Here is a 24,814-nt window from a genome sequence, read left to right on the forward strand (position 1 = left end):
GCAGGCTTTGAGAATAGCAGGATGATGTCTCCTTTGATGTTTGCAGATCTACTGTGACACAGCTGTAAATACAATTCAGATGACCAGTTGGATCAGAACTGCAACAGAGCACAATGCTCAGATTCTTCAGTACTTTAAAGCTTTCTTTCAGTTCAATAGCACTGCTATTGAGACAGAGAGGCCAGTATGGGTTGGAGTGATCAGACAGTAAGCTTAAGAGACAACTTCCATCATCAAATAAATGTAAATATGTTTTATTTAAAAAAAAATTCAGTGGCACCTTAGAGGCGGTCATGACTACACAACTAAATGTACAAAAATTACATTTTTATAGTTGCATCTTTCCACAGTGGTGCACAACATGAATACGCTGTGAGAAACGTTGGAGATTGCACATTGAGACTATTCACTCTAGTCAATTAAAACAGACAATTTCTGGTACAGGTTAGTATTAACAGCTTTTTGGGGGGTGGGGGAAGGAAAGAAGGAAAAGAAAGGAAGGGTGGCTTTGTGCAAAACTTTCCAACTACAGTGTAACTTCATATGCTACACATAAAGCCAATCAGTGGTACAAGATCATTTAACAGTCCTTATGCAGCCTTTACACACAGCATGAACTCCATGTGGTTTTTTTTTTTAGGGACAATACACAACTCCATTAGCTAATATTAGAATTTTCCTCGTCTTTCACTGCTGCGGTGTGCAGTGATCTGATTCTTTCTCCTGGATTCTATGCAGCATCAGAGACCATTCAAATTTCATTTGAAAACAAGGCCCTCATCATCATCTATTGCTTTTTAAAAGGGAACAATATAATTAATTACAGGCCAAATTTTGGCTTGACAGTAAATGGGAAAAAAAAAAAAATAAAGAAAATCACACAAAAACACCCGCAGACCATTAACAGATATTTGCTTGATTAAAAAAGAGGAGAGTAAACTTGCCTGATTGCAGCTCCTAGCTGGACTTTTGGAAGTGATTAAATTCTGTTATCCAAATTAAAATGTTTAATTACGTTAATCTCTGTTTACCTTCTGCTGCACCACTGAATCCAGGAGTAATATATCTCTATCACAGTAGAAATGGGCTTGGCTTCCAAAATCCCACACCAACTAAATGAACCACAAGCTTCTATTTTGTTTTGTTTTCCCAGATTCTCTCTCATTCATCGATTTTATCTCCAGAAAGCACCAGCTTTGTTTATGTAGCTGACTTTGGATCAAGCATAAGCCTGGACCGATTCCTCCTTGAATAACACCATTCAACTTGAGCTTAAAATATTTGCGTCCTTGCCTAAGTTATTCTGTAGCTAACAATCAGCTCATAACTCTTGGCTATCACTAACCTATGTTTACACTGGATTTGTACATTGGATTTGCCCAGCTTCAACTTCCAGTCATTGTATCTCTCCTACAGCAAGTTGGCTTTGCCTATTCTGTTTCTAGTCCCCAGATAAACATTTGTGGTTTTGTTCAAAGGAAAACACTGGCTTTCAAAGATCCTCCATATACAGCAGGTACCAGGTCCAAGTGCAATGGTCCTGCAGCAGGGACACTGCCAAACACAGGTGTTTTGAAATTAAACCATAAGGACAGGCATTAAAAATTAACTGGAGGACATTTCATTTAGAGAATGACATCAAAGGGAAGTGAAATAATTGACTACCCAGGCAGCATCAGGTACAAAAGGCATAGGCAATTTTTTGTAGAATGGGAGTGTATGAGAGACTCACAATGAGTAAGTACAAAAATATACTAAGGATAACATTTAGTGTGTTGTAGGAGAACAGAAAAGCTCACACTGTCCCAACAGAACGTGGATTGAGAAGTTAAAGTCCTCTGCAAAACACAGCCATATCAGCATGAGGTAAGAAATGGGTGAATGCAGGAGGGGGGGCTTCCCTCCCTTTTAGGTGGAAACAAACTTGGCAGAGCTCCTCACACTGCAGCCTGTCTTTTGCCCTTCACATCTTGCTTGATTTCTTGATGCATGTCACATCACCCAGCAATTTAAATACAGCAGGGAAATAACCCAGAGAAGCGCTGTGCCCGTTTATCCATTAAGGCTGTTTAATTTGCGTAAGTAACATTACTCAGAGCTTTTTCTGCGTCCTCTGTCAGATAAAGCCAATATGGAAATGCAAGGCCCTTCTGCTTCCAATTTGGCCCAAGATACTTTATCAGGACAGCGAACAATCTTTCATAGGCCCATTGATTTTATGTTCTACCTTCATTTTGCACAGAGGACATCTTCCAGTGTTGTAAAGGGATGACCTTGGAGCAAAAAGCTTTGCATCCTCAGGATGTACCAACTGCCTCCTGATACCAACTGCCTTTGTTACAAGAAGCGGTGGCTACCTGGTGTTTCATTTTTAACTACATACACCAGCACGGGGAGTTTCATCCCTTTAAAAACTAGTCGTGCATCAGGCAAAGGAGTTTTTAAGTAAAACAAACAATGCATGGTATGACTTCCTTCTGCATGTACCCTTACGAACCCATGTAACAAAATGCTGGACAGCGGTTTCTTGAGGGGCCCAAGCAGAAGGCAGCTGCTGTGCAACCAAGCAGAAGGAGACGGATTGTAATAAGGAAGGCAAAAGAGCAACATCAAGAGTCATGCATTTCTCAGGATCACCTCCAGGATTCTCATATTTTAATTGTTGTTGGGATTGGGTTTTTTTTGGAGCAAATGGAGATGCTCATGGTCTGGTGAAATGAGAACAGAATGTGATAGGGATTGTTTGTTGTTTAGCAAATGGCTTCAGAAAGCAATGGGCGCTGACTAGAAGCACGTGCATTATCTAAAGAAATGAAAAGTACAAATTAAAAATATAGCATATGCCTTCTTAAAAATGAATATTGAAAGAGTAAAGACCAAGGAAGTCTCACGCACATCAAAAGGGCATAAAAAGAAATCCTTTCTTGTGATGTAAGGGCCAGAAAAGAGCTACTTCTTTTTTCCTCTTTCTAATCTTTATAAAATTGTAAACAGACTTTCCTGTGAAGATAAGTCTACGAGCTGCATCAGTGGAGGCAATCTCGGTTGATCAGCTGGCTGAGAAAGGAGGCCAAGTGCAGATACTTAGAATGGGGGGCTGCAGGCCTGCTGCTGCGTACAGTGCCAAAACAGGTTAAGAGAAGTGGGAAGAAGGGCCTTATTGCAGCAGCAGGAGGAGCACATGCAGCAATTAAGGCAGAGAAGGTTTATGTGTAACATAACTGACATGTTCCTCTTCAGGGAATACAGAGGTAAAGGCAAAGAGGAAGAAGAAAAAATAAGGAATCTAATAATAAAATCTATCTAATAATTCATCCAGCCACAGCGGAGACCGCCGGTACATCTGGGCTTTAGGATGTGATGCCACTTGCAGCAGGACTTCTGCTTTCCACTCCACCTTCCTCAGAAGATCAGGCAGGGTGAGGTTATGAACATGGGCGTGCCTGATCTGATCCATTACCAGTGCCTGCAGGCCAGGTGCCATCCTTCCTGGTATCTTTTCAGAGCTGTTGCACGTACAAAAAAAATTTAATGATCTTTATAGTGCTTTATTTTTTTTTAATGCCAAGTCATATCATTACTTATGCAGTTAATTCTGTCCTTTGCTCAGTCCCTGAAGATACAAAAGGTAACTGTAGTCACTGATAATCCAGCAGCCATAAAATGTCAAAGCTCTTCCACTGCCTCCCTATTCCTCAGGATAAAGATTCCTGAATTTCTACATCGACTTTTATGATTAAAAGTGGTTCCCTTTCTACCCCTTCTGTAAAGACAGCATAACAAATACAACTGGAAAAGAAATCATAATTTAAACGTGACACTGGACATCACATAACTAGAGACACTCCCCTTCCCCCCACCCCCACTTAATACAGAGGAGAATGTTGTTGTTTCTAGATTTTTTATTAAAGATCTGGTTCCACACGATGGCTGAGAGCCAAGCAGATTTCAAGGATTTTTTTTTTACTCAAGTTCCTAAACAAAATAATTTCTAATAAGAAAACAAACCCATCCCTGTCTCCTAGTTGTGGTACTGTATGATAATACATTAGTTTCAGGAATGTTTGTTAAGAGAGTCTGCACAGTGTTTGTCTATTTACAGAAGTTTAACTCCCTGCTCCCCTAAGGATCAGTTCCCTCGTGCTTCTGCTGCATTGTTTAATCTGACATAAGGGAAAAAAATCCACTGTACCCAGAGTCCCAGTATATATTTGCTCTGCATTCAGTTAGGAAACCCCAACAATTCAGTGCTAGCAAAGGCTATTCTAAATGTTGCCATTCTCAGTGCCTGAAGTAAGTGAGCACTTTTCTTTACATGGAAAAATACCCACGAATGACACTTGCTCCCTCACTCCTTTATGAAGTGACCTGGAGATCTTATTTAATTCAGTTCTTCATCTTTGGAAGCTTTGTGCCACATTCATGTTTTTCTTGAGCGTGATAAGGGACAACGGAACAACTGCTAATTGTGGTCATTAGTCATCAGCGGTCTACTTATTGAACAAGGAACTCTTTGTGCAAAGGATTACTAGCAGAAGCATCACGGGTTTTGCTGGTCCTGAAAACTCCAAATATCATTACACATTGATTTAGAAACCAGAATTATTAATACTGTACAGTTTGGCTTACAGCAGCTGGATTCAGAGAGAAAATGATTTATCTGAAAGGACTGATAGACACTGTGATGCGCTTCCTTGTGATCACACTCCTTGCATTCCAGTCCAGTGAAAAGAACACCTCACACTTGCAGTGGCTTGGATTCCTCCCATAGCATCTCACTGTCTTCTGTGGTCACAGGCTTGTAGAGTGGACAACCGGTTGGCTTAAGGCAGAAGACTGACACAAGAGAGCGGCTTATCACAGACACGGCCAGTTCAACACAACCTGACTGAACAGCCCACTGACTGCCAACAAGTACACATTTACATATTTACACCTTACGGTCTGGGAGTCTTTGTAGGCTTCTTCATTCAGTCTGCACATTTAAACTGACAAAAAAGAAACTGTAAACACACAGCACTTAAAAACAGAGAGGAAGAGAAAAAAACAACAGCTAGACCAGCAGCTTCATCTCGGTATAATCATCCTTTCTATGGCACAAATGATATGATCCCAGTTCTTACAAAATATTGCCAGCAGTGTCACTGCAAAGAAAGTGCAGATGATATGAAAACGGCTCTTCATCATAGGAGCAATGAACTTTGCAATAGTAGAAACACACACTAAGATGACAGTCATGAAGGCCAAGATAACATTTATGCATTTCCCCAGGAGCACTTTGGCATTAACTGTTTCAGTTTGCTGTGCTTGCTGTTCCTGCTGATGGAGCTCCAGCTTTGAAACCCGGGTCTGGCACGATTCCAAGGCTTCCTAGAGATAGAAAACAAGAATCAGGGCAGCTCTATCCCTACACAGCACTTCATGTTTTAGCAGCAAGTCCATCCATCAGTTAGAATAGAAAGCGTCATCTATAATGGACAGCTAAAACATGAATGAAACACCAGCTCTTTTAAAAATAAACATACGCATTTATCTACTTTTATGTATCACTGCCTGCTTGGGCATAATTAAGTCTGACAACACTGTCCAAAATACAGTATTTCCATTTTTCATGCCTGAGAAATATTATCATGGCTCTAATGTTCATGATAACGTGTCCTGTATATACTGATGAGAGAAAGTACTGGGAAAGTTGTTGCCATGGCAACTGACACTGCATTAAAACAGTGTCAAAGTGAGTTTCTTTGCACACGCTACAGAAAACATTATGGTAGTAATGACTTACTCTGATACTAATTAAATTACTGCGTAACATGTACCATTTGACTTAGGCCACCTCTCTGGTGTACAATACTTTTGTCCTCAAAGCCACCAACTGCAGAGTGTTGGGCCTGAGTTCTCAGTATCTTAACTGATTCCTCACTCCATCACAGTGTCAAGGCTCATTCATCCACACCTCAAGGGAACAACATGCAGTGGAGACATCTGTAGCGATGCCTGCACAGCATTCTCTCTCTGTCTTTCTCTCATGATACATTCCACTTCACAATTTGTTCTAAAGAAAGTAGATTTTGCTCTTCTGCTTGGGAGTGGACTAAAAATGGTCTTAGAGTCAAATGGCTGCTGAATCAGTCACCCACACGCAAAACTTCTCATGGAAACACTACGGGGGCCATCGTAACAATAGGCTAAAATTCTTACATTATAATGGCAAATCTACAAATCAATCAGTTCTCACTTTAAACTCAATTTATTATAAACATTGTCATGTAATACAAGTACGTCTTGGAAAAGGTCTGAGCAAGAGGCTTGTGTTAAGACTCTGTCAATGGACTCAAATCCTTCCTCCTTTGGTGGAACAAATTAAAACACTGTCCATTCTTCATCCATAAGTCTGCCTATATTATAACCTCAATTCCAGCAGGTAAAATACTGGGTCTATGGTAACAAGCGGAGACTGCATCACTAATTGAAAGGTGCTGAGGTTTCATCTTAAAATGCAAAACACAGGCTCAAGTGTTTCCTCACAATTTTGCATATAAGGATGGAGAACGATGCAAATGCTTTACAGTACAAGATTTACAGAAGACGGTGTAAGTTTGATAAGCATAAAAAAGTACCTGAACATCTCGTGATCGCTCATACGCCTGGTACGCCACTTTCTCCTCTATGCTGGCTAACTCCTGTTTCAAGTTTGCTGTCTCGTGTTGATGAAGATCAGTGAGATCATTTAGTTGGTCTTCCAATCTTTCATATCTTTTCAGGAAAAAAGGTCTAAATTTAGTGCTTTCTATTCAAGTAATGCTAAATCCAGAAAACAATCACATGTTTTTAAAAGTAATTTCTCAGTAGTATTGATTCATCTAATTGGCATCAGGAAGCACTAGAGAAATCAGTAGCATTATTGGAAACACTTCACAAGCATTTACTCAACAAACCAAAAGCCTTTTGTGAGTGTTCCATTGCTGGTGGCACATATTAAAGAACAAATATCTGCATATCAATATATCATATAACAATAAACCAGAGGCTGAAAGCATCCAATTCACGTTTCTCACTGTTCATTAAGACATGAAAATATGGTTTCTTAAGCAAGTGTGAGCCAGCTAACAACTCACCAGCAGTGAGAGGAAAGACACATTTCCCTGGATTTCCCCCTCAATCACAGCTGTAAAGTCCTATAGTTCACATACAGCCCGATCTGGCACACATCTCTACACGGTAAATCAACTAAACCAGCAGAAAGCTAAACCTTTTTTGTCAGTTGGTAACCTGGTTTAGCATACAAACAGGCAAATACTTCCGCTGGCACAAATGGCATGTAGATAAAGTGAGTGCAGACCCTCTGCAAAACGTGCCATACTTCCCATAGTGACAAAGGAGTTAATTACAGGTAGCAAATGCAAAGGGAGGTTGTGCTACAGTAGTTAAAATCACACCACACCTGTGTAAACTGTGTCCTTGTGTCCCCCAGATAGCATTGTGCCTGAGAAGTGTTTGCACAAGGTACTCAGCACTGAAGATGCTACAGCTGTAAGGCAGCTGTCAGTTTCAGTAAGGCAGTTACTGGGAGGCGTGGAACATTTTAGTACTAGATATCAGTTGGAATTACTTTTTCCTTTTACTTCTGAAGTATCACATACACACACACAAGCACACAGTTTCCAAATAGTTTCTATGTCCATAAAACTCATTTTGAGAGAACAATTAAAAGAAAATACCTATATCTTTCCTCCTGTAACATTTGAGTAATAAAGCCATAGTCTCTCTTAAACTGTGTTTTTAAATTCTCTATGTCATCAGCTAATTGAGACTGTGTTTCCTTGATTTCCCTTAGCTCCTCCAAAATCATGGAAATCTTTCCTTGGCTGTCCAGGGCACCTGCTGTTGCAGGACCAAATGAAGTATTTCCATTGCTGTCTGCTGAGCCGGAGGTCCCACTTGAGCATTCATCGTCACTAACGTATTTTGGTTTGGCAACAATGGTGGCACTGCCTCCATAGGTTCTAGAGCTTGTTTCTGGCCGAAATTCCTCCAGGGTGTTCTTGAGATGAGCGATGTTGTCTGCACTACCAAACTTGTTTCGGATCAGATTTGCAAACTCTCTTGACTTGCTAAAAACAAAGACAGGTGGTGTCAAGGATACACCTGGCACACTCGACTTGTTGCTCTCTGTTCCATGCCCAGAGGTACGAGGCTTTCCGTGCTGAATATCTTTCAGATTGTCTTTGGAAGTATCCTTAGTACTTTTGGAAGATCCATTTTGTTCAATATCCTTGAGCTTTTTGTGGTATTGCTCTAACTTCTTCTGCAGCTGGGCAATGGAGTGGGCAGATTTCTGGTTCTTTTTCTCAAAGACTTGTTTAATGCGTCCAGCCTGTTGCTTGTCTGCACTGTTTACCAGTTTCAAGTACTCAGCCACATTTCCATCTCGAGCTGTTTGTTCGACTTTGATTTGTTCCGTAACCTTGAGGATTTTCTGTTTCAAGCTATCTGCACTGAGTTTGACTTTGTGAAACTCCAGGACTCCATCTGGTACATCGAAGTTCAGATTGGTGTCAGAGCCTCCACGGCGAATGTTAAGCGGCAAACTGAGAGTATTCATGTCATGTCTTTCCACCTGAGGAGAGAGAAAAGAGACAAACAGAATGTGAGCTTTATCTTTGAAATCCCACTTTCCATTTTTGTGTGTAATTATAAAAAGCAGAGAATGCAAGGTTGCTTACTGTAGCAAGTTTCATTGAAATCAGAAGCATTTTTCTCTGCCTCACTGAAAAACAGAACAAGGAACTGCCTCATCTCCATTAAAAAAAGCAAGGGAGACAAATTAGAGCAAAAATTATGCAAGTTTCATTCTCCAGAATCATTTACAGTTCACTACAAAATTAGAACAATGCCTGGTTAGGAAGAGATCCTAAATACTAACATTAAGAACCTCAGAGAGATCACAACTGATAATCACAGAATCACCAAGGTTGGAAAAGACCTAAAAGATCATCCAGTCCAACTGCTCACCTATTACCAACAGCTCCCACTAAACCATGTCCCTCAACACAACATCCAGTCATTCCTTGAACACCCCCAGGGTTGGTGATTCCACCACCTCCCTGGGCAGTCCAATCCATTATGTGACCACCCTTTCTGAGAAATAATGTTTCCTAATGTCCAGCCTGAATCTCCCCTGCTGCAGCTTGAAACCATTCAAGTAACCACTCTAGTCCTAGAGGGACTAATAATAATAATTGCTCTATTGTTCTCATAGAAATGGTCAAATACTGATAGAGTTGGTAAGCAAATCTTTCATTCTACAGGGAACAGTATATTTTATTAGGAGAAAGCCTCTTTTTGGCAAATACTCCTCCCATTCAAGATCATCACACTCAGAAGTTTTTGCACACCTGGCTGAACACCTGGAAACGTACTGCATGCTTCAGCAGAGAGCAGCTATTAGCTTGTAGTGCAGACATCACAGAGATGGAACTGGCCCACAGTTGACTTCCCGTGCTTGATGAAGATGCCTAACAACGTGATTGGTTTTGATATCAAACTCACCAAGTGGGATTTCCCAAAACAAACTCAGGAAAGAAAACTGCACTCACTCAACTGTAGGATCCACACACCTTAACAGCGTTTCCAGGACATGTAACCAAAACAATCAGGCAACACGGTCACAACATCAGCACAATGGATTATTCACATTTCTCATAAAGAAAGGCAAGATGGTCTGATCAAAAACATACGGAGTATCTCCTCCTTTAAACTCAAAGCCACAGAGGAGCCAACGAGACAAGAATGACCTGACCAGAATGGTTTCATCTCTGTTATCTTCTCATATAAGCCTCTCTGACAAAGTAGGTGCATTTCACTCAAGTTGCCACAACACTTCAGCTGTAGAGACTGCTTAACAAAGGCTCTGGCCATAATTTGTTTTAAGAGCTTTAACATCAGAGGGAACTTATGCAGTTGTTTGGGCAAGACCATTGCAGAGACAGAACAGAAGCCTGTATTAAAGCACACCTTTTAAAGATGCATTGGTGAAATACTGCTGAACGTTTGACTATGCATTGCTTCAAAAGGCCTAACATACTGAATTAAAGGTCAACTTCCAACACACTACTTAGTGTTGTTTGTAACACTGAGGAATTCCTTTTAGCAAGACCTCTGCATGCATATCTATCCAGTCATCACCACTCAACTTACTTTCTTGAATGAAACTAAAACCATCATTAAACACTGCTGTAAGGCTTGTTTTCCCAACCTTGGACACTATTGGTAGACCTCCTGGGAATTCGCTCCAGCATTCCTCTGCTGCCCTTAAAAGAGACTCAGGAACAAGACATGGTACCCCACTGAGGGACACACGTCACACACAGATTGACCACAAGAGTTAACCTCACCCTGTGCCCACTGTGCTGAGTTACAAACACAGAGGAAGTAACACAGCCATGAAATTGGATCTGTCCCTGAACATTTCAGAGACGAGATCATCTCTGCTTCTGCTTTATATTCTTACCCTTCTATTACTGAGGATTACAGAGGATTACAGGGTTGGTTGGTTTAGTTGTGTTTGGGTTGTCTTTTTTTTTTTTTTTTTCTTTGCTACTGCACTGCTCAGAGTCATCATAACAGGATAACATAACATAAGGAAATGGTGTGTAGACAGTGATACGAGAAGGAAGAATGGATTTAAACTAAAAGAGGGGAAATTTAGATTGGATTAGAAATTCCTTATTCAGAGGGAGGCGAGGCAGTGGCACAGGCTGCCTAAGGAAGCTGTGGATGCCCCCATCCCTGGAGGTGTTCAAGGCCAGGTTGGATGGGGCCCAGGGCAACCTGGTCTAGTGCCCAATTTAGTCAGTGGTGACCCTTCCCGTGGCAGGAGGGCTAGAACTAGATGATCTTTGAGGTCCCTTCCAACCCAAGCCATTCTATGATTCTATGATCATTAACAAGCTGCTTACAATGGCCTGAAAGTCCATCAATCTTCTTTCCCTAATGTTTCTTTTTTTCCCCCACAAATTGCTCCCTCAGGAAAGCAGCACGATGCCAAGCTGGCCACAGGCAACAGCATCCGCTTCACAAATAAAAAGCACTTCATCAAAACTTGCACAAGAAACTAATAAAGCCCACAGGATGTTTCCCACCCCAACCAAACGTGATGTGTTTACTTCATATGCTGATGAGGCTTTTAAATTCCATTTTCATAAAAACTTACAAAAAACTGGCAGGCTCCTGGAAGGAAAGTATAATTTGTTGTGATAACACAAGGTCTAATGCCAGCAGCCTTCCTGGCTAAGACTCTACCACTTGAATTTATTAGGCTAGAACAGCCTGCCCACCTATGTCTTTCCAACCATGATATTGTAGATGTGAAAACATCCCTAGCCGAGCTGGGATCTGGCAGTGGTAAAAAGAAGGTAAAGTAGAAGTTCACATTTCCTGACCTCCAAAATAAATGGATGCTTGGAAGAAACGCTGACTGAACAGCTCTGGGTTTGGCAGTTTCTTCAGGAGAATATTGGCTAATGGTGACACTCCAATAGACTTGAAGTCTTTTCCAAGGATCAAACCAGTACTGTAGCCTAATAGCTCTGCATTTTACCACTTTGTTTAAAATAATTAATTAAAATACTCAATGTGCTTAATTATTGAAAAGGGACACAAGTTGTTTGTAGATATACAAACATATAATTTAACATCATGTCGTATGCATTTGAGAAAAGAAATAAGTTTCAGTGATACCATCTCATTTTTGTATTTAGCACAGATGGAACACATGGATGGGACGGCATTTCATATTTATTACTACAACATCTAATTTGAAAGGTGACAGAAGTGATTATTTAACAAGTCTTAGAAATATAACTATAGTGGGGAAAAAAACAGTTACCATTTTTGAAGTGGTAATACTCATAATACCATTATGTTAGCTAAAATATGCACTTAAATTACACAAAAATAGATTCACACAGGACACTGGGATCTTTCCAAAGACTCACACGGGAAAGAAGAGCAACCAAGGCAAACAGCTGAAAAACTGCTTGATACTAGATCTGTATCCCACATTGCAGATAGAGCTTTGAATACATTTACTGGGTCTGAACAAATTCAGCAAAGAGAAAAAGCTGAGCACAAAACAATAGTTTCCTGAAACAACCAAAGACATTTTTGAGTAAGCTTTGGCACAAAAGCATGCTATAATAAATCACTGACTTGCTAACACACACAAGGCAGATCCATCGCTGATATTACTGAGGACAAGCTGTACGTATTTCCAAGAATGGGTGGGTCCATCTCTAACCTCTACACAGCAATGAATGTTTACTTCCTGAGTTCAAAATACTCTAAAAATACACTGTAATAACTGGATATATGCCCAATCAGATCCCTTCTCCCTCATGTCCTCTCCCTCACTGGAGTTTCCAGCGGTCAGCAAGGTCTGCCTTCGTCCCTGCGCCTTCCTGGAACCTCAAGGTCATAACAATAGGGAAAGAAAAACAAGAGTGTCAAGGGATTACATCAGCTGACAGACTCATTGCTTTTGCATGCAGGAAAAGGTAGAGCTGAAGAATCAATTAGCACGTGGTAAATTACTTCTGAAATGAGCAAACCAATTGTAGGGTCAGTTTAAATTCAGCGAAGTTTAGAATAGTCTAGATTCCCAAATAAAATGCCAGAAGAATTATTTTCCTATCTTAAGATAGGACCAAGAGTTCACCAAGGGCACAGCAGAGCTGTAACTAAGCCATTCCCCTGAGCACATGGGGTCAAAGCAGCAGTTGGATGAAAGGCAACCTGCCATTCATGAAGAAGCATTCAGAGCACAACAGTGCTTTAAAAACACAAGCACAGAAGAAAGGGTAGGGACTGTATCAGCATTTTGATGATACACCAGTTTTCTCATTCGCCACCTGCAAAAGTAACCAAAGCTCACAGGCGCAGGCCATGTTAACCATGCTAAAGGACCCACGTGCCCAAATGTCATGGGTAAGATTGTAAACCCATAGGTTTCTGTGGGAAAAGATACCGTGAGGATGGGAACTGCAGAAAGCACACACCTGCGGGTCCCCTCACTAACAGAAGCGAGCCATGAAGACACCAAGCGGTAGTCTTATTCATCCAGTTTAAAGGTTTGGTTTTGTTCACATGTTGTATTTATTGCCACGCAGCCTTGTCACCAGCCATAGCTGTGCAAGCTAAGCAAAAGCTTAGATGACAACTTAAGGCTGTTAGAGAACTTTACAGGAATATCTGATCAGCACTTAGAATAAAAAAGTCTGCTAGAAACACGCAAAATAGGATAAGAGCAGCTCTAAAGCTTTTCAGGCTTTGGCAACAGCAGCAAAGATGATGAGGACTAATTCTTCATTCCTTTTCTTGTCAGGAAACATCCACACACCAGAAGAAAAGTGGTTCTGATGGGTAAAAGAACATGCAGTTGAACTTTTCTTAATTGTCAGCATAGTCTCAAAGCAGAAGAGCGTTTGGGGAGGCAATTTTACCAATGCTTACAAAAACTCAGCTCTCCTTCTAAAACCCACAGTAGAATTCTTCATGGAAGTCTCAAACTGGTGCTTGATTATCAAAGGTTTTTATTTATATAAAAATCGGTGCAAAAATTATTGCTGTGCAGTATTCTCACCACAAAACACCCGCTTCATTGTTTGTTTCTTAAAAAGCTGCTTAATTCATCCGGAAGTAGCTGCACTCAATATATCATTACAACAAGACACATAGAGTTAAGAATGCAGGAATGAGGGCAGACAGTAAATGCTGCTTCCATTCTTTCCTAGGGAAACCAGAGATCCAGGTTAAATGACTGGTCTGAGACCACCCAAAAATGCTGGAGTCAATATGAAAGACGATCCCTCACCATCAACAGTTTCTTTACTGCCTGTCAAAATACAAACATTAAAGCTGTATGGAGCTCGCACCAAAACACAGGGGGTTTATTTCAGGTCACAGTCAAAGACTGGCTCCTGCCCAACAGCCCCAGTCCCATCAACATTTTGAACTGAAACAAAGTTCTGCGTAGCCTGTGTACAACTTCTTTTTAAAGACTAAAACTGATGAAGAGAGGGACGCAGAATACTGGGCTAATACCAAATTCACCACTGGCACAAAATGACAGTTCCTAGAAAGCCAGTGTCATTACCAGAGGGGGTCGGTTATTTGTTTTTCTTCCACTTCCAATCCATAGCTGCAGCAATGAAATTGTGAAGGCAGCCCCAAATACCCTTGTGCAGATATTTGGGCTTCAGTATTCAAAAGCTGGGGAGCTCCAAGGCCATTTCACAAGCAGGCATCACACAGAAGCACACTAGCCAGCAGCCTTGAACACTTACTGAAAGTATGAAATAACCTCTCATCCAATTTCTCATTAAAGGAAAGAACTAAGGCCAAATTAGCTGGGTCACTGCTCGTCTGAGTTAAGCATTTAGATGTAGTATTGCTTCAGATTAAATCGACAGTAGGAGAACAATGGAGGGAAGAAGCAGTTTTCTGCTTAATTACTAACACCAAATCCTTCAAAACACAACATCTACTGAGAAGTCCCCTCAGTCATGACCCACCATGAGCCCCATTCCAGGTTGTTCCACAACACAAAGCCGACACAAGCAAACCAGCTCCAGTACAAACAACTTCTGTGCTCAGACAAACTCAACAAACCAGTCACCCTCTACGTACTGTGTAGCAGCCAATGCCAAATCACCGCAGTGAAAAAGATCAACAAAACAGAGATGAAGTAACACTCACAGTTACTATGCTAGTAAGTTTCCTAAGAGGGTAAGAGGTGAGTTCCACATGACATAATTAACTGTTTTGCTTCAAGTCAGTCCCACTGTTTAGATGAGCACCATTAACAAATGTTCATTAAGATTCTCTCTCCTAGCTTCCTAAATAAAAATAAACATCACTTTTGTGTCTAAGCTCCTTTTATCTCAGATTTCCATAGCAATAGAAGGAAAGGCACAGGGGTCCCACAGCCCCGGATGCCACAGTGGTGCTTGTGAGACTCCTGCTCCTCTTGCAGGAGAGCACCTTTCACCTGACACAAATCCCTCAAAACATGGCTGGTATGAAGCAGCACAGAGATGGCAGATCTTTGAAGAAGGATGCAAGGCGGTCAGCACATCTTTCCAATTCATTATTCATCTCAGTGTTTCTAACAAATGCTCCCTTCCATCCCAGCACCACTATAACTCTCACAGATTTTCCTCCTCTCCCATTCAAGGAGAGCCTTTTTTTATTCGTCATGCATTCAAACAGGTGGCAAGAATGAAAATATCCAGAACAGCATGAAATACCCTGGAGATCCTTCTCCATACATGCTCAATTATTAAATGCCTTTCTATAAATGAGAATTTCTTAACGATCCAGTCTTGTCTTTGCCGTGACCACCACTTCTCATAGTGAAGCATCTCCTCCTGATTTCCCCCCATTAGGGATGTAGGGTGCGCTTTCCTACATATCACCCCATTGTCCAGCTTTGTACCACAGATGATCTAGTCAGCGTTAATTAAGCTACAACAGGCCACCTGCATCCCCCAACCCAGACCTTTCTCTTTCACAATCAATTCTTGCTTTAATTGCCAGTCAGGCTCTCCTGAGATCCCAGCTCCTGGAAACATCCAAGCATGTGGGATGTTCTCAGGGAACACTACTAAAAGCTTCTGATCATAGGTTGGAGGGAGAAAAATATCTTCCACATCTAACTTCATAGTCAACAACCAATGAAGTCCTCCTTCCCCCAGAGCATATACAGTGATATGGATATTTTTGTAAGTATGATTAAAAAGTACAATCCACAGAACTACAAATCAGAACCTGACATTCATGACTTTTTCATTGCTTTGAACCAGTAACACTTACATAAAACCTACTTTGTTACAGGAACATTACGGCTAAACAAAATGTTGGAGACAAATACTTCAAATCCAGGCAGTGACCCTCGTGTACAAAAGACCCAACACACGGGTATTTTGTTTGCTTTAACTGCTGCAAAACTTCCATTTATAAACAACAGAACAATAGCTCCATCGCGCATAGGATCTTTTCATTTGCGTTAATGTTGTGGCAGCACATCCTGAGCGCATAAACAATCACATCTTGTCCTGTACACGAACTGAGCCGCTCACTCAAGCAGCCTGCTTCTTCTTCCTTTTTATTTTTGCCCCTCTTCCTTCTCAGTACACTGGGCTGATAAAGGAGAAGCTCAGAACCCTCCTGTTACATCAGCAGCTCACTGTCTATACAGCAGACTTTCAGTTCATTTCCATACAAAAGCCTCAGAAGATACAGTCAGCTTCACTATGCAGTGTGACTAGCAGCCATGTACTGCCTGAAAATGAGAGCAGATGCCAGCTTACACCACACAAAGGGAACTCCTGGGAACTTACGGTTTTGGCTTGGATCCCTCTTTAAGAAGAGTTCACACATCTGTTAGTTGCACCTCTGACTTTCAGACATTAAAGGCTCAAGCAGTGCACGTCCATTTGGTTCAGAAACCCAGCCGCCCTCCTGCCAGGTATCAGCAGCAATCAGATATGCTATGCTGCTCTAAGCACTTTAAGGTCCCTGCTTTCTACCCTTGTCCTTATGCTTTAATCTACCCTGTTCTGAAGAGCCTTCTGTTGACTTCTCCACAGCAACTACTGCGTATCTTCACAAATAACCTCGTTTTACAAAGGTTATTTGCTCATACACACGAGCAAGTGCTCACTATTTGTCACATCACACATACATGAAGTACATTGTTTTCAGTTGTGTTCCTATACCCGATATCAAAGGCTTGATACCAATAGCATCGGTGAGACCAAAGGCAGAGAACTGCAGAGACATAGCTGATTAACAGTACTCCAAATAAACTCCAGAGAGAAAAAATCTTAATCGCAGTGCAGTAAGTGCCAAAACTCTCTGCAAAGTCAATGGATTTAATCTTATGTCTCTTAAAGATCACAATAACAGAACCTTAAAGCATTTCCTTGTTTAATTATTTTTTAAGACAAAATCTTTCTTATTTTATTTATTTTTAACTGATGAAGCAACATAAAACACAGTGCTGACATTTTTCAGCCAATAGATGATTCTATTTTAGGGGATTGGGCTAGAAATCATCCTGCTCACATTATAGAGGCTGACAAAGGGTCAATACAACCATGAGAACATTCCAGTTCATATACAGGCCACAATTAGCTGTGTGTCAATTGGTGTATTTGCTGCACTAATCACCTATTTGTTAGTTGCAGGGGAAGAAAAACCTTATGGAAGCTGACAACAAATTTTAAACGAACTCTTTGGTTAAGCGTCCTGAAGGAACCATATATTATTTTGCTATTTTTAAGCCATACTTTTTCATTTCTAACATAGATTACAGAGGATATCTCAATACAGACAAACCGTATTGTAGAGAATTCTCACATGCCAGTAAGATAACATCAATTAATTAAAAAACTGAAATGCAGAAAGCTCATCCAGCTGAACAGGAAATCAAAGAGATTCACTCAATTAGAGAGGAATAAAACCCCGCAGCAAAGCGTTTATCTAACCTCAGAAATATTCCTATCCTTGGAGGACACATCCCCAATTAGCGAGATGTATTAACCTGAATTAATTTGAGATAGCAATTCAGACCATTTCGGAAGATAAACTGAGCTGAATTATACTTATGTCACCACGTAGCTTGGAACAAAAGTGTTAATCACGGGTTTTGAAGTTTCAGGGACAGAGGAAGAAACTATTGTTTAAACAACAGGGAGTCACAAGTCTGGAGAACGTCGTACAAAACCTCTGATGTCATTCCCAACAAACCTGAGTGGTAAGAGTTGGGCACTGCTTGAGTAGTGCTGGCAAACCGAGACAGATCACAGTTTGCAAAGAGAAAATACATCCATCTGTTCGGCCAGAGCTCAAATGCCAAATGTGGAACCAACTCCTGCCACTTCTGAAGGCTCGTTACAAAGCTCACTGCCTACTACGCCAGCTGCAAGGCACATTTAACAAGCATCCCTCTATGCAACGTAAGCACATAGAATGCACATTTGGCACAAAACTTAGGCACGAATACAGTGCTCAGGAACTAAGTAGAAAAAACAGACAAAACCAAACACAAAAATCATTCCCAAACACAGGACAGTGAGTTTAGAATGAGGTGTGAAGCAGCAGTGACTTTGCCTAACAGCCTGCTGGGAAGGGCTCAAACTACCATCACATAGTGCACAAAACTGCAGAGAGCGCGATAGGAAAGGCAGAAGGAAAGCTGCATCCAAATTCATCCATCCTAATCTGCTCAAACCATGCTGCTAATCTAAAAGTCAGCTAATGCAGTGAAATTAAAAACCACTTACAGCAGATACGGTACTTGTGAAGGACAATACAATATTTAGATTAATGTTATGGAATTTCCTTGCTATGTTAAACAGGTTTAAGCAAAACTGTGCTCAGTGCAGAATGTAACTAGTCAAGAGTTATTACGGTAGACAGCAGGGCCAAAAAGACAACGGCAGTAACGTGACAGTAGCACTACGAGTCACAGAAGAAAAGGATGCAAGGAGGGCTTCACAGCCTGTGCTGTGCTCTCTCTGGCTTCATATTAACAGGGACCAATCAAATAGGTTTTCTGGAAGAGAAAACCCCAGTACCTGTCATTAGACTACTGCAGTACAGCCAGCTTTATGTAAAAATAAGTACAGCTGGCTCCAGAAATAATAATATCCACACTGACAGCGATGTGCTTATTCATGCTGAGTTGGTGTATTTTTCCTCTTGGTTATCTTTCCTCTTATCTAGCTTTTGCTCTAATATTTGCAGTCCCATCTTTTTATCTGATGTGGGTTTCATCATACTGTTTTTATCCGGGATCCGTTTTACCTGGCACAATGTTTGCCTGAAGTTACAAAAACTGCCAAAGTACGCATTGATGTTTCTTAAGAGCTTTATGGGAGCAGATACAGGAAATGAAGACCAGCACTGAATAGTCCTAAGTTCTGGTTTACCCCAACAATCTCTCCCAGCACCAGAGGTAAGATCTGTTTGGTACTAAGAAGCATAAAGTTATAACTACATTGTCTTAGTAGAAATGGCCATAGGAGCGATTCATATTACATCTAACAAAAACCTGACGAAGCAAAAGGCTACTTCAGATTCTCATGCAGCCATACCCTCGGTTAACTAGAGCAGGCAAACACACGCTTCTGCCACAAGAGCGGACGCTATTGCTTTTCCGCTTGGCCAACTTGTGGCACAGATGCTCACCGTCTGCGGCTTACACCTTCTAGGAACTGAGTCACAGGGCGCCCTGAGCATCTGCTCTGAGACACGGATGAAAACAACAGAAGATGCTCAGGGTTCTCTTAATAGCTCATTTGCATGTTATTGGAAGTCTCCCTGACCTAACCACAGAGAATCAGGAGAGCCTCATTCCAGCCGCCGTCACAGATTAATGTAATACAGCACAACAGTTGCACTCACCCAATTGTAACATTCCAGCAGGAAGCCAGAGGCTATCCAGCCCAGGGAATTTTGTTGCCCCTGTTCTTCAGCAATTACAGCACAACAGAACCATTTAAAGCAGGATACAAGAAGTTCAGTTGTAAGACTCCCTACCTGCCCTCCCAATATAATTTTATTAAGCTGCAGAATACTGCAATAAGCCTGATGGTCTTTTTAAAGCAGCTCGTAATCTCAATTCAGAGCATTCAACACAAATTATCAACAGAAAATGACAAGTGTTCAGCATCCATTCGAGCTAAACATAGAGTGCTGAGAAGCGCTCTACAGACATAAACACTGGTTTCCAAAATGCTGGCTCCTAGCATTAAACTTATATTAGATTTTTCTTCTTTTAGAGCTACGGAGATGTCAGCTGCCTATTCACTGATAAGATTTGATTAGAAATGAAGCCACAATCAATATTCCATTCCTAGCCTGCCTGCATCCCTTTCCTTTGAACTTTCTGAACAGATTCATTTTTTCCTCTCTCAAGCTGCTATTCAGCCGGACTAAAAGGATATGCTTTATCACATGGTTGGCTTTGGTGTAAAAGATTTATAAACATATTACCATATTCAGTCATAGCAACAGCACAGAAAAATAAGGGACAAAGCGCAGCACAGCAGGAAAGGAAGCAGACAAGAGCCCTGCTGTCCTTGGAGCCTGAGCACGGCTCCTGGCAGCCCCGTACCTGTGTGGGGAGCCCTGCGGCAGCCTGCAGTAAGCAGCTGGGAGCTCCCAACAGGACACCGAGCACTGCTCAAAGTGGGAAAGCACAAAAACCCCAAAGCACAGCACTGGTTTTAAAAGATCAAGGCATTAGGAAATTGCCTCAGTGGTTTTTTTTCTTCCCCTCATCTCTCATTTGGTCACATCCTTGGAGTAATTTAACCAGCATAAAGCACAGTCTATAAATCAGATATTTAGCGCTCTCAACAGGCAGATGAAGCTCTGTTTCCACCATTACACCCTCAAACGCACGCTTCCTGTGAGACGAGCCAGACGGTCCCAAACTAATTACAGCTTCCACCCCGTGAGTTAATACTCTACACTGTGCTACACGCTGAAAAACACATCCTCCAGCCAGACCTCCCAAAGAAGCAGGCTGACAAATCCCCTCACTTGCTGCAGACAGTTACTTGGCAAGTTGGAGAAGCGCACAAATGGCACCACAGCTCTTTCACAGAGTCAGTGCTGCTGAAAAGTCCCTCAAGCAAATCCCACTCTTCCCTTCAACTGCTGCTCTTTGCTCACCCATGTAGTCAGTCATGCTTCGACTTCAGTTCAAAATCATCTGTAAGGAGCATTTTTACCAATTACGTCACTGAAAATCCCACAGCGTATGTCCAGGTTTCACGAGTCCTGCCATGAAATGAAGCCAGAAACTCAGGAGCCCTGTGGATCGAGGGTATGTTCCATCTCAGAGACCTTCCCAGAAAAAACCCACACTCGCTGCTGTGTTAAGAAGTTGCTACAGGCACAACAACAAATTCAGGGAAATAGAGGGCTGTCCAAGAACATGTAGTGGAGGCAACACTAGAAGCTGCTTCGGCTGCTGCCTTTCAGTTCCTGGTCCATGTTACAGTGCCAGCACACTGCTAGCAGGTAAGCAAGCAGAGGGGCCCCACTCTGCATGCAGGAGTCTTAACATGCAGCTGCCTGGCTGCAGCTCAGATTTTGGTTCCAGATTATCAATTGCTTTTCAAAGCTAAGAAAAGTACTCACCGTCAGCATTAAGTCTGAACAGAGTCATGCTTTAAAAAATTGTTCCAGTTTACTTAAATTAGCACTGCTTCTAAAGAAAAGCGGGTCGTAAGCTAAGCTTAAGAACACCTGATGTTTCAGCTACTCTCAGAGCATCACGGCTTGTATTCTGTCTCAGCTAGGGTGGAAGCCCGTAGATTTGCAAACAATCATCAAACTCTTTGGGAGCTGCAATTCCTTGCACAGGCCAAAACCTTTCCTGCAACATAAAAAAGAAAACCACCAACACAAGGAAACCTCCCCACCATCTCAAAAGGGAAACAAACAAAAAGGCACAAATCAGAAGTGTCTGTACACGAGATGCTGGTACCAACAAGGAAACACCACAATATCTTTGCTTCATGGAATAAGCTGAAGCAGTAAATCATTTGTCCCATTTAGTCTGTGGGCTTTTTACTTGCTTTTCATTATCTTCCTTGTTCATTGACTGTTTTAACAAGGCTGTCATAAAAAGAAAGATCAGTACAGATATAAATACACCAGGTGTTATGCTCCTTTGTGTAATGTTAAAAGATTTAGACAGCAGCAGTACAGCCTGGAAACAAAATGACTGCAAAAGTTTGCTGAGCCCTTCTGCTAGCTGAAAGCCAAAGATTTACCCACACTGAAAAAAGCTGCATGTCCAAACAGTTTTAGATTTGCCAAGTCATAAACGCCAGGGCCACCACCATGCAGAGCACCCACATAATGACACTCAAGTACATTTAAAGTCAATTAGAACAGATCAGTAAAACAGCCAGTTCTTATTTATTTACCTATTTATTGAAAAGCTGCTTCCCTCCCACTCACTGCAAAGCTGGTGATGTATAGTTTCTGGTGTTGACTTCACAATACAGTTTTTAAAAGGATTTTGCACAGTGTTGTGCATAAAATGGTGTTCAGCACGCAGAGCTGGGGCTGCAGGTCAGCAGAGCGTTAATAAATTAATAGACTTATGACGTGGAATAATAAAACATTTATTAGCATTTTACCACTGCTTCTCAAATCTTCTAGATGGCTCCGGGGTCACATGAGGTAACAGATGAGAAGAAAAGGTCTCACCATGTTTACAATACAATACTGTGATATTTGATTACCTAAAGTACAGGGCTTGAAACTCGCACCAGAACTGACTTCATATTTTCTTAGAGTTCTACCATTGAGGAGTCTTCCTAGAAACACATCCTAGAAAGATCACTGTTCCAAGAGGTACGATTTCATTACACACAGCAAAAACCTCACAGACTGTGTGAATTTTAACCCAATCTTTAAGCTTTCATTGCCAGCTGCAATGTGGAGACCCACCCAGGAGCAGATAAAATCTCACACAGCAATTAACAGAAAATCTAACGGCTCTAGTCGATGCTACTGGTTCTATAAGAGATTGCTGGATGTGAATGTACACGTCACCACTGACAGACCTGGCAGCCTTACCAGCATTCCTAAGAGTGAATAGATCCAGCCCAGTCAAAATGTTTTCAGAGCAGAAGAATTATCAGAGTTGGAGTATTATGCCTTATAGTCACCTTATTAGATGTTCTCATTATCATTGGCAGAAGGTAAAAGTTGCATGCAGTAGTTCTAGATATCTGCCTCTGGACTATAACCTGCTGGAATGGTTTGAGCAGTATTTTTTACAAGCAAAAGGGCAAATTTCGGAAGAACCTCACTAGACATAAGAGCAGTTCCAGTGACAAATTCCATCTCAAAGCTTACATTGAGATGGTCGTGCCGGATTTAATCAATGATCTGTTCCGGAGGAATTTGTTTTTCCCCCTCCCTTCAAAGCATACAGACACTAAGATAAGAAATATGAGCCTGAAATGAAAAGAACAAAAACGAATCACCTTCAAACCAGCCACAGGTTCCAAGCATTAAAACATGATCTATTTATTTCTCTTTTTGTTAGTGTTGCCTTCAGAACCCGCTCAGCATGAACTTATAGGATGAAAATGTTGTGATCTCCTGCCCACAGAAGATCAAATGTCACAACTGCTTTCACTGCTGAAACATTCAAGGATTGCTGTCAGGCCAAAAGTAAACAAAGCACGGCTTTGACAACCAGACACTTGATCTGTACTTAGATTTAGAAGGCACATAGCTCCTGAAGCCACCTCAGATGAAATTTCATCCTCAAACTGTTACCACAGGCACCTGGTATCTTGCACATCATAATGCTGCTACCTGCAAATCAGTACCTCTAGACTCATAAGTTTGTTTATACAGTTATATAGTTTGTTTAGACTCGTAAGTTTATCTTATCCATGGCTTGGATGGCATTCACAAGTGACAATGGCACCCACTTTGGAAGGGAAGCTGAATCAGTTGCTACTCTGGGTAAAACAGCAAGGCCTGGAACGTTTCACTGTTAAGCTCTGGAAAGACACTGCGGGGTGTTTTGGTGCTTCCTGGCATACAGAAAGATGCCTCACACAAGGACTTCAAATCACAGCTTACTAGTTAAATACAACTTCATGAGCTTATACCTCATGTGAGCTCAAGCTTTTCCCTTTACTTCCTTCCAGGCCTCCTTCTCTCTTTAATTTTTTGTGAGCTCTTTGGTTCTCAGTTCCTACCCAGTTACTACTTCCCTCCCACTTTTCTGTCTACTCACCGTGTCATCATTGGGTATCTTCCCCATAACTACGGGATTAACCAACTCCCCAAAATTTCCTGACTTGATTTAGATTTTACTCATCTCTGTGCCAAGAGGTGTTGACGCTAGGACCTAGCTTTATAACATTAACAACAGTAACATACAACTTGTCATAAGCTGTACAACTTCCTGTAAATCACACTAGTATCCACCCCATTTTTATTGCTGAAAAAAATCTCCCTCTATCCAAGAGTGAACTTTCTAATGGGTCATTCCTAGTCTCTAGAAATGCTTTATCAAATGTACACATCTTCTTAAACTTGCATAACTTTACAAGAAAAGCCCCAGCAGCTTTAATTCTATAAGAGTAACAGCGAGTTAACAGCAGCAATATGATGAAGCTGTAGAGCTTTGACACAACATACATGTGGGAATGACAGGCTTCGTAAGGCACATAACAAGTGCTGATGCTCACTCAGCCTTCCCCCATCAGCCTGCCTGGAATTAAACTTCCCTCTCTTGTGTCAGAAGACTGAAGACTCTTATCAGAAGACTGAGAGGGATCACAGATTTTATAAACAAACAAACAGTACTCACAGAAAACCTTGCCAACAAAGCTTAAGCACTGAGGTATTAAACACCACCATCTACTCACACAGCTCTCCAGGCTGCCGTTTGCCTGTCAAACAAAAACAACACCTGCTTTAAAACCTACCTTTGCGCTGTCCTGCAGACACTGTGGGAGGCAGAGACAATTTCAGTTGCACAAGAAAATCTACTTTCCATCTCTTTTAGCCATTTTTCCTCAACTTGCAGCAATTAAACGAACAAATTAAGCCATTTGGTACCTGCACAATAAAAAGTAATTAGCATCTTTTTGTCTCTCCGTGCCACTCAAATAACAAGGTCTGGAAGGATGGTATGCAACAGTTGAAAAGTAGTTTTAGATGAGCGGAACAGAGCTGTAATTCTAACAGCCTACAT

General features: G+C 41.4%; 1 protein-coding gene across 8 annotated transcripts in view; it reads right to left on the reverse strand.

The window, feature by feature from the left end:
- Positions 1-312: 312 nt before the first annotated feature.
- The window catches only part of TMCC3 (transmembrane and coiled-coil domain family 3), a 122,176-nt gene continuing 97,674 nt past the window's right edge, over positions 313-24,814 (reverse strand). For 7 of the 8 annotated variants that reach the window (XM_072359269.1, XM_072359243.1, XM_072359287.1 and 4 more), the window contains 3 exons: positions 7,722-8,620; positions 6,621-6,756; positions 313-5,370 (listed from right to left, as the gene is read on the reverse strand). In XM_072359269.1, coding sequence (XP_072215370.1) covers positions 5,068-5,370; positions 6,621-6,756; positions 7,722-8,605 — 1,323 coding nt within the window. In that variant the 5' untranslated portion in view covers positions 8,606-8,620 and the 3' untranslated portion in view covers positions 313-5,067. Of the gene's footprint in view, positions 5,371-6,620; positions 6,757-7,721; positions 8,621-15,308; positions 15,428-24,814 lie in introns of those variants that run through there. The other variant, XM_072359225.1, reaches the window with a different exon arrangement.

This window comes from Excalfactoria chinensis, chromosome 1, assembly GCF_039878825.1.
Source record: "Excalfactoria chinensis isolate bCotChi1 chromosome 1, bCotChi1.hap2, whole genome shotgun sequence".
Classification (NCBI taxonomy): domain Eukaryota; kingdom Metazoa; phylum Chordata; class Aves; order Galliformes; family Phasianidae; genus Excalfactoria; species Excalfactoria chinensis.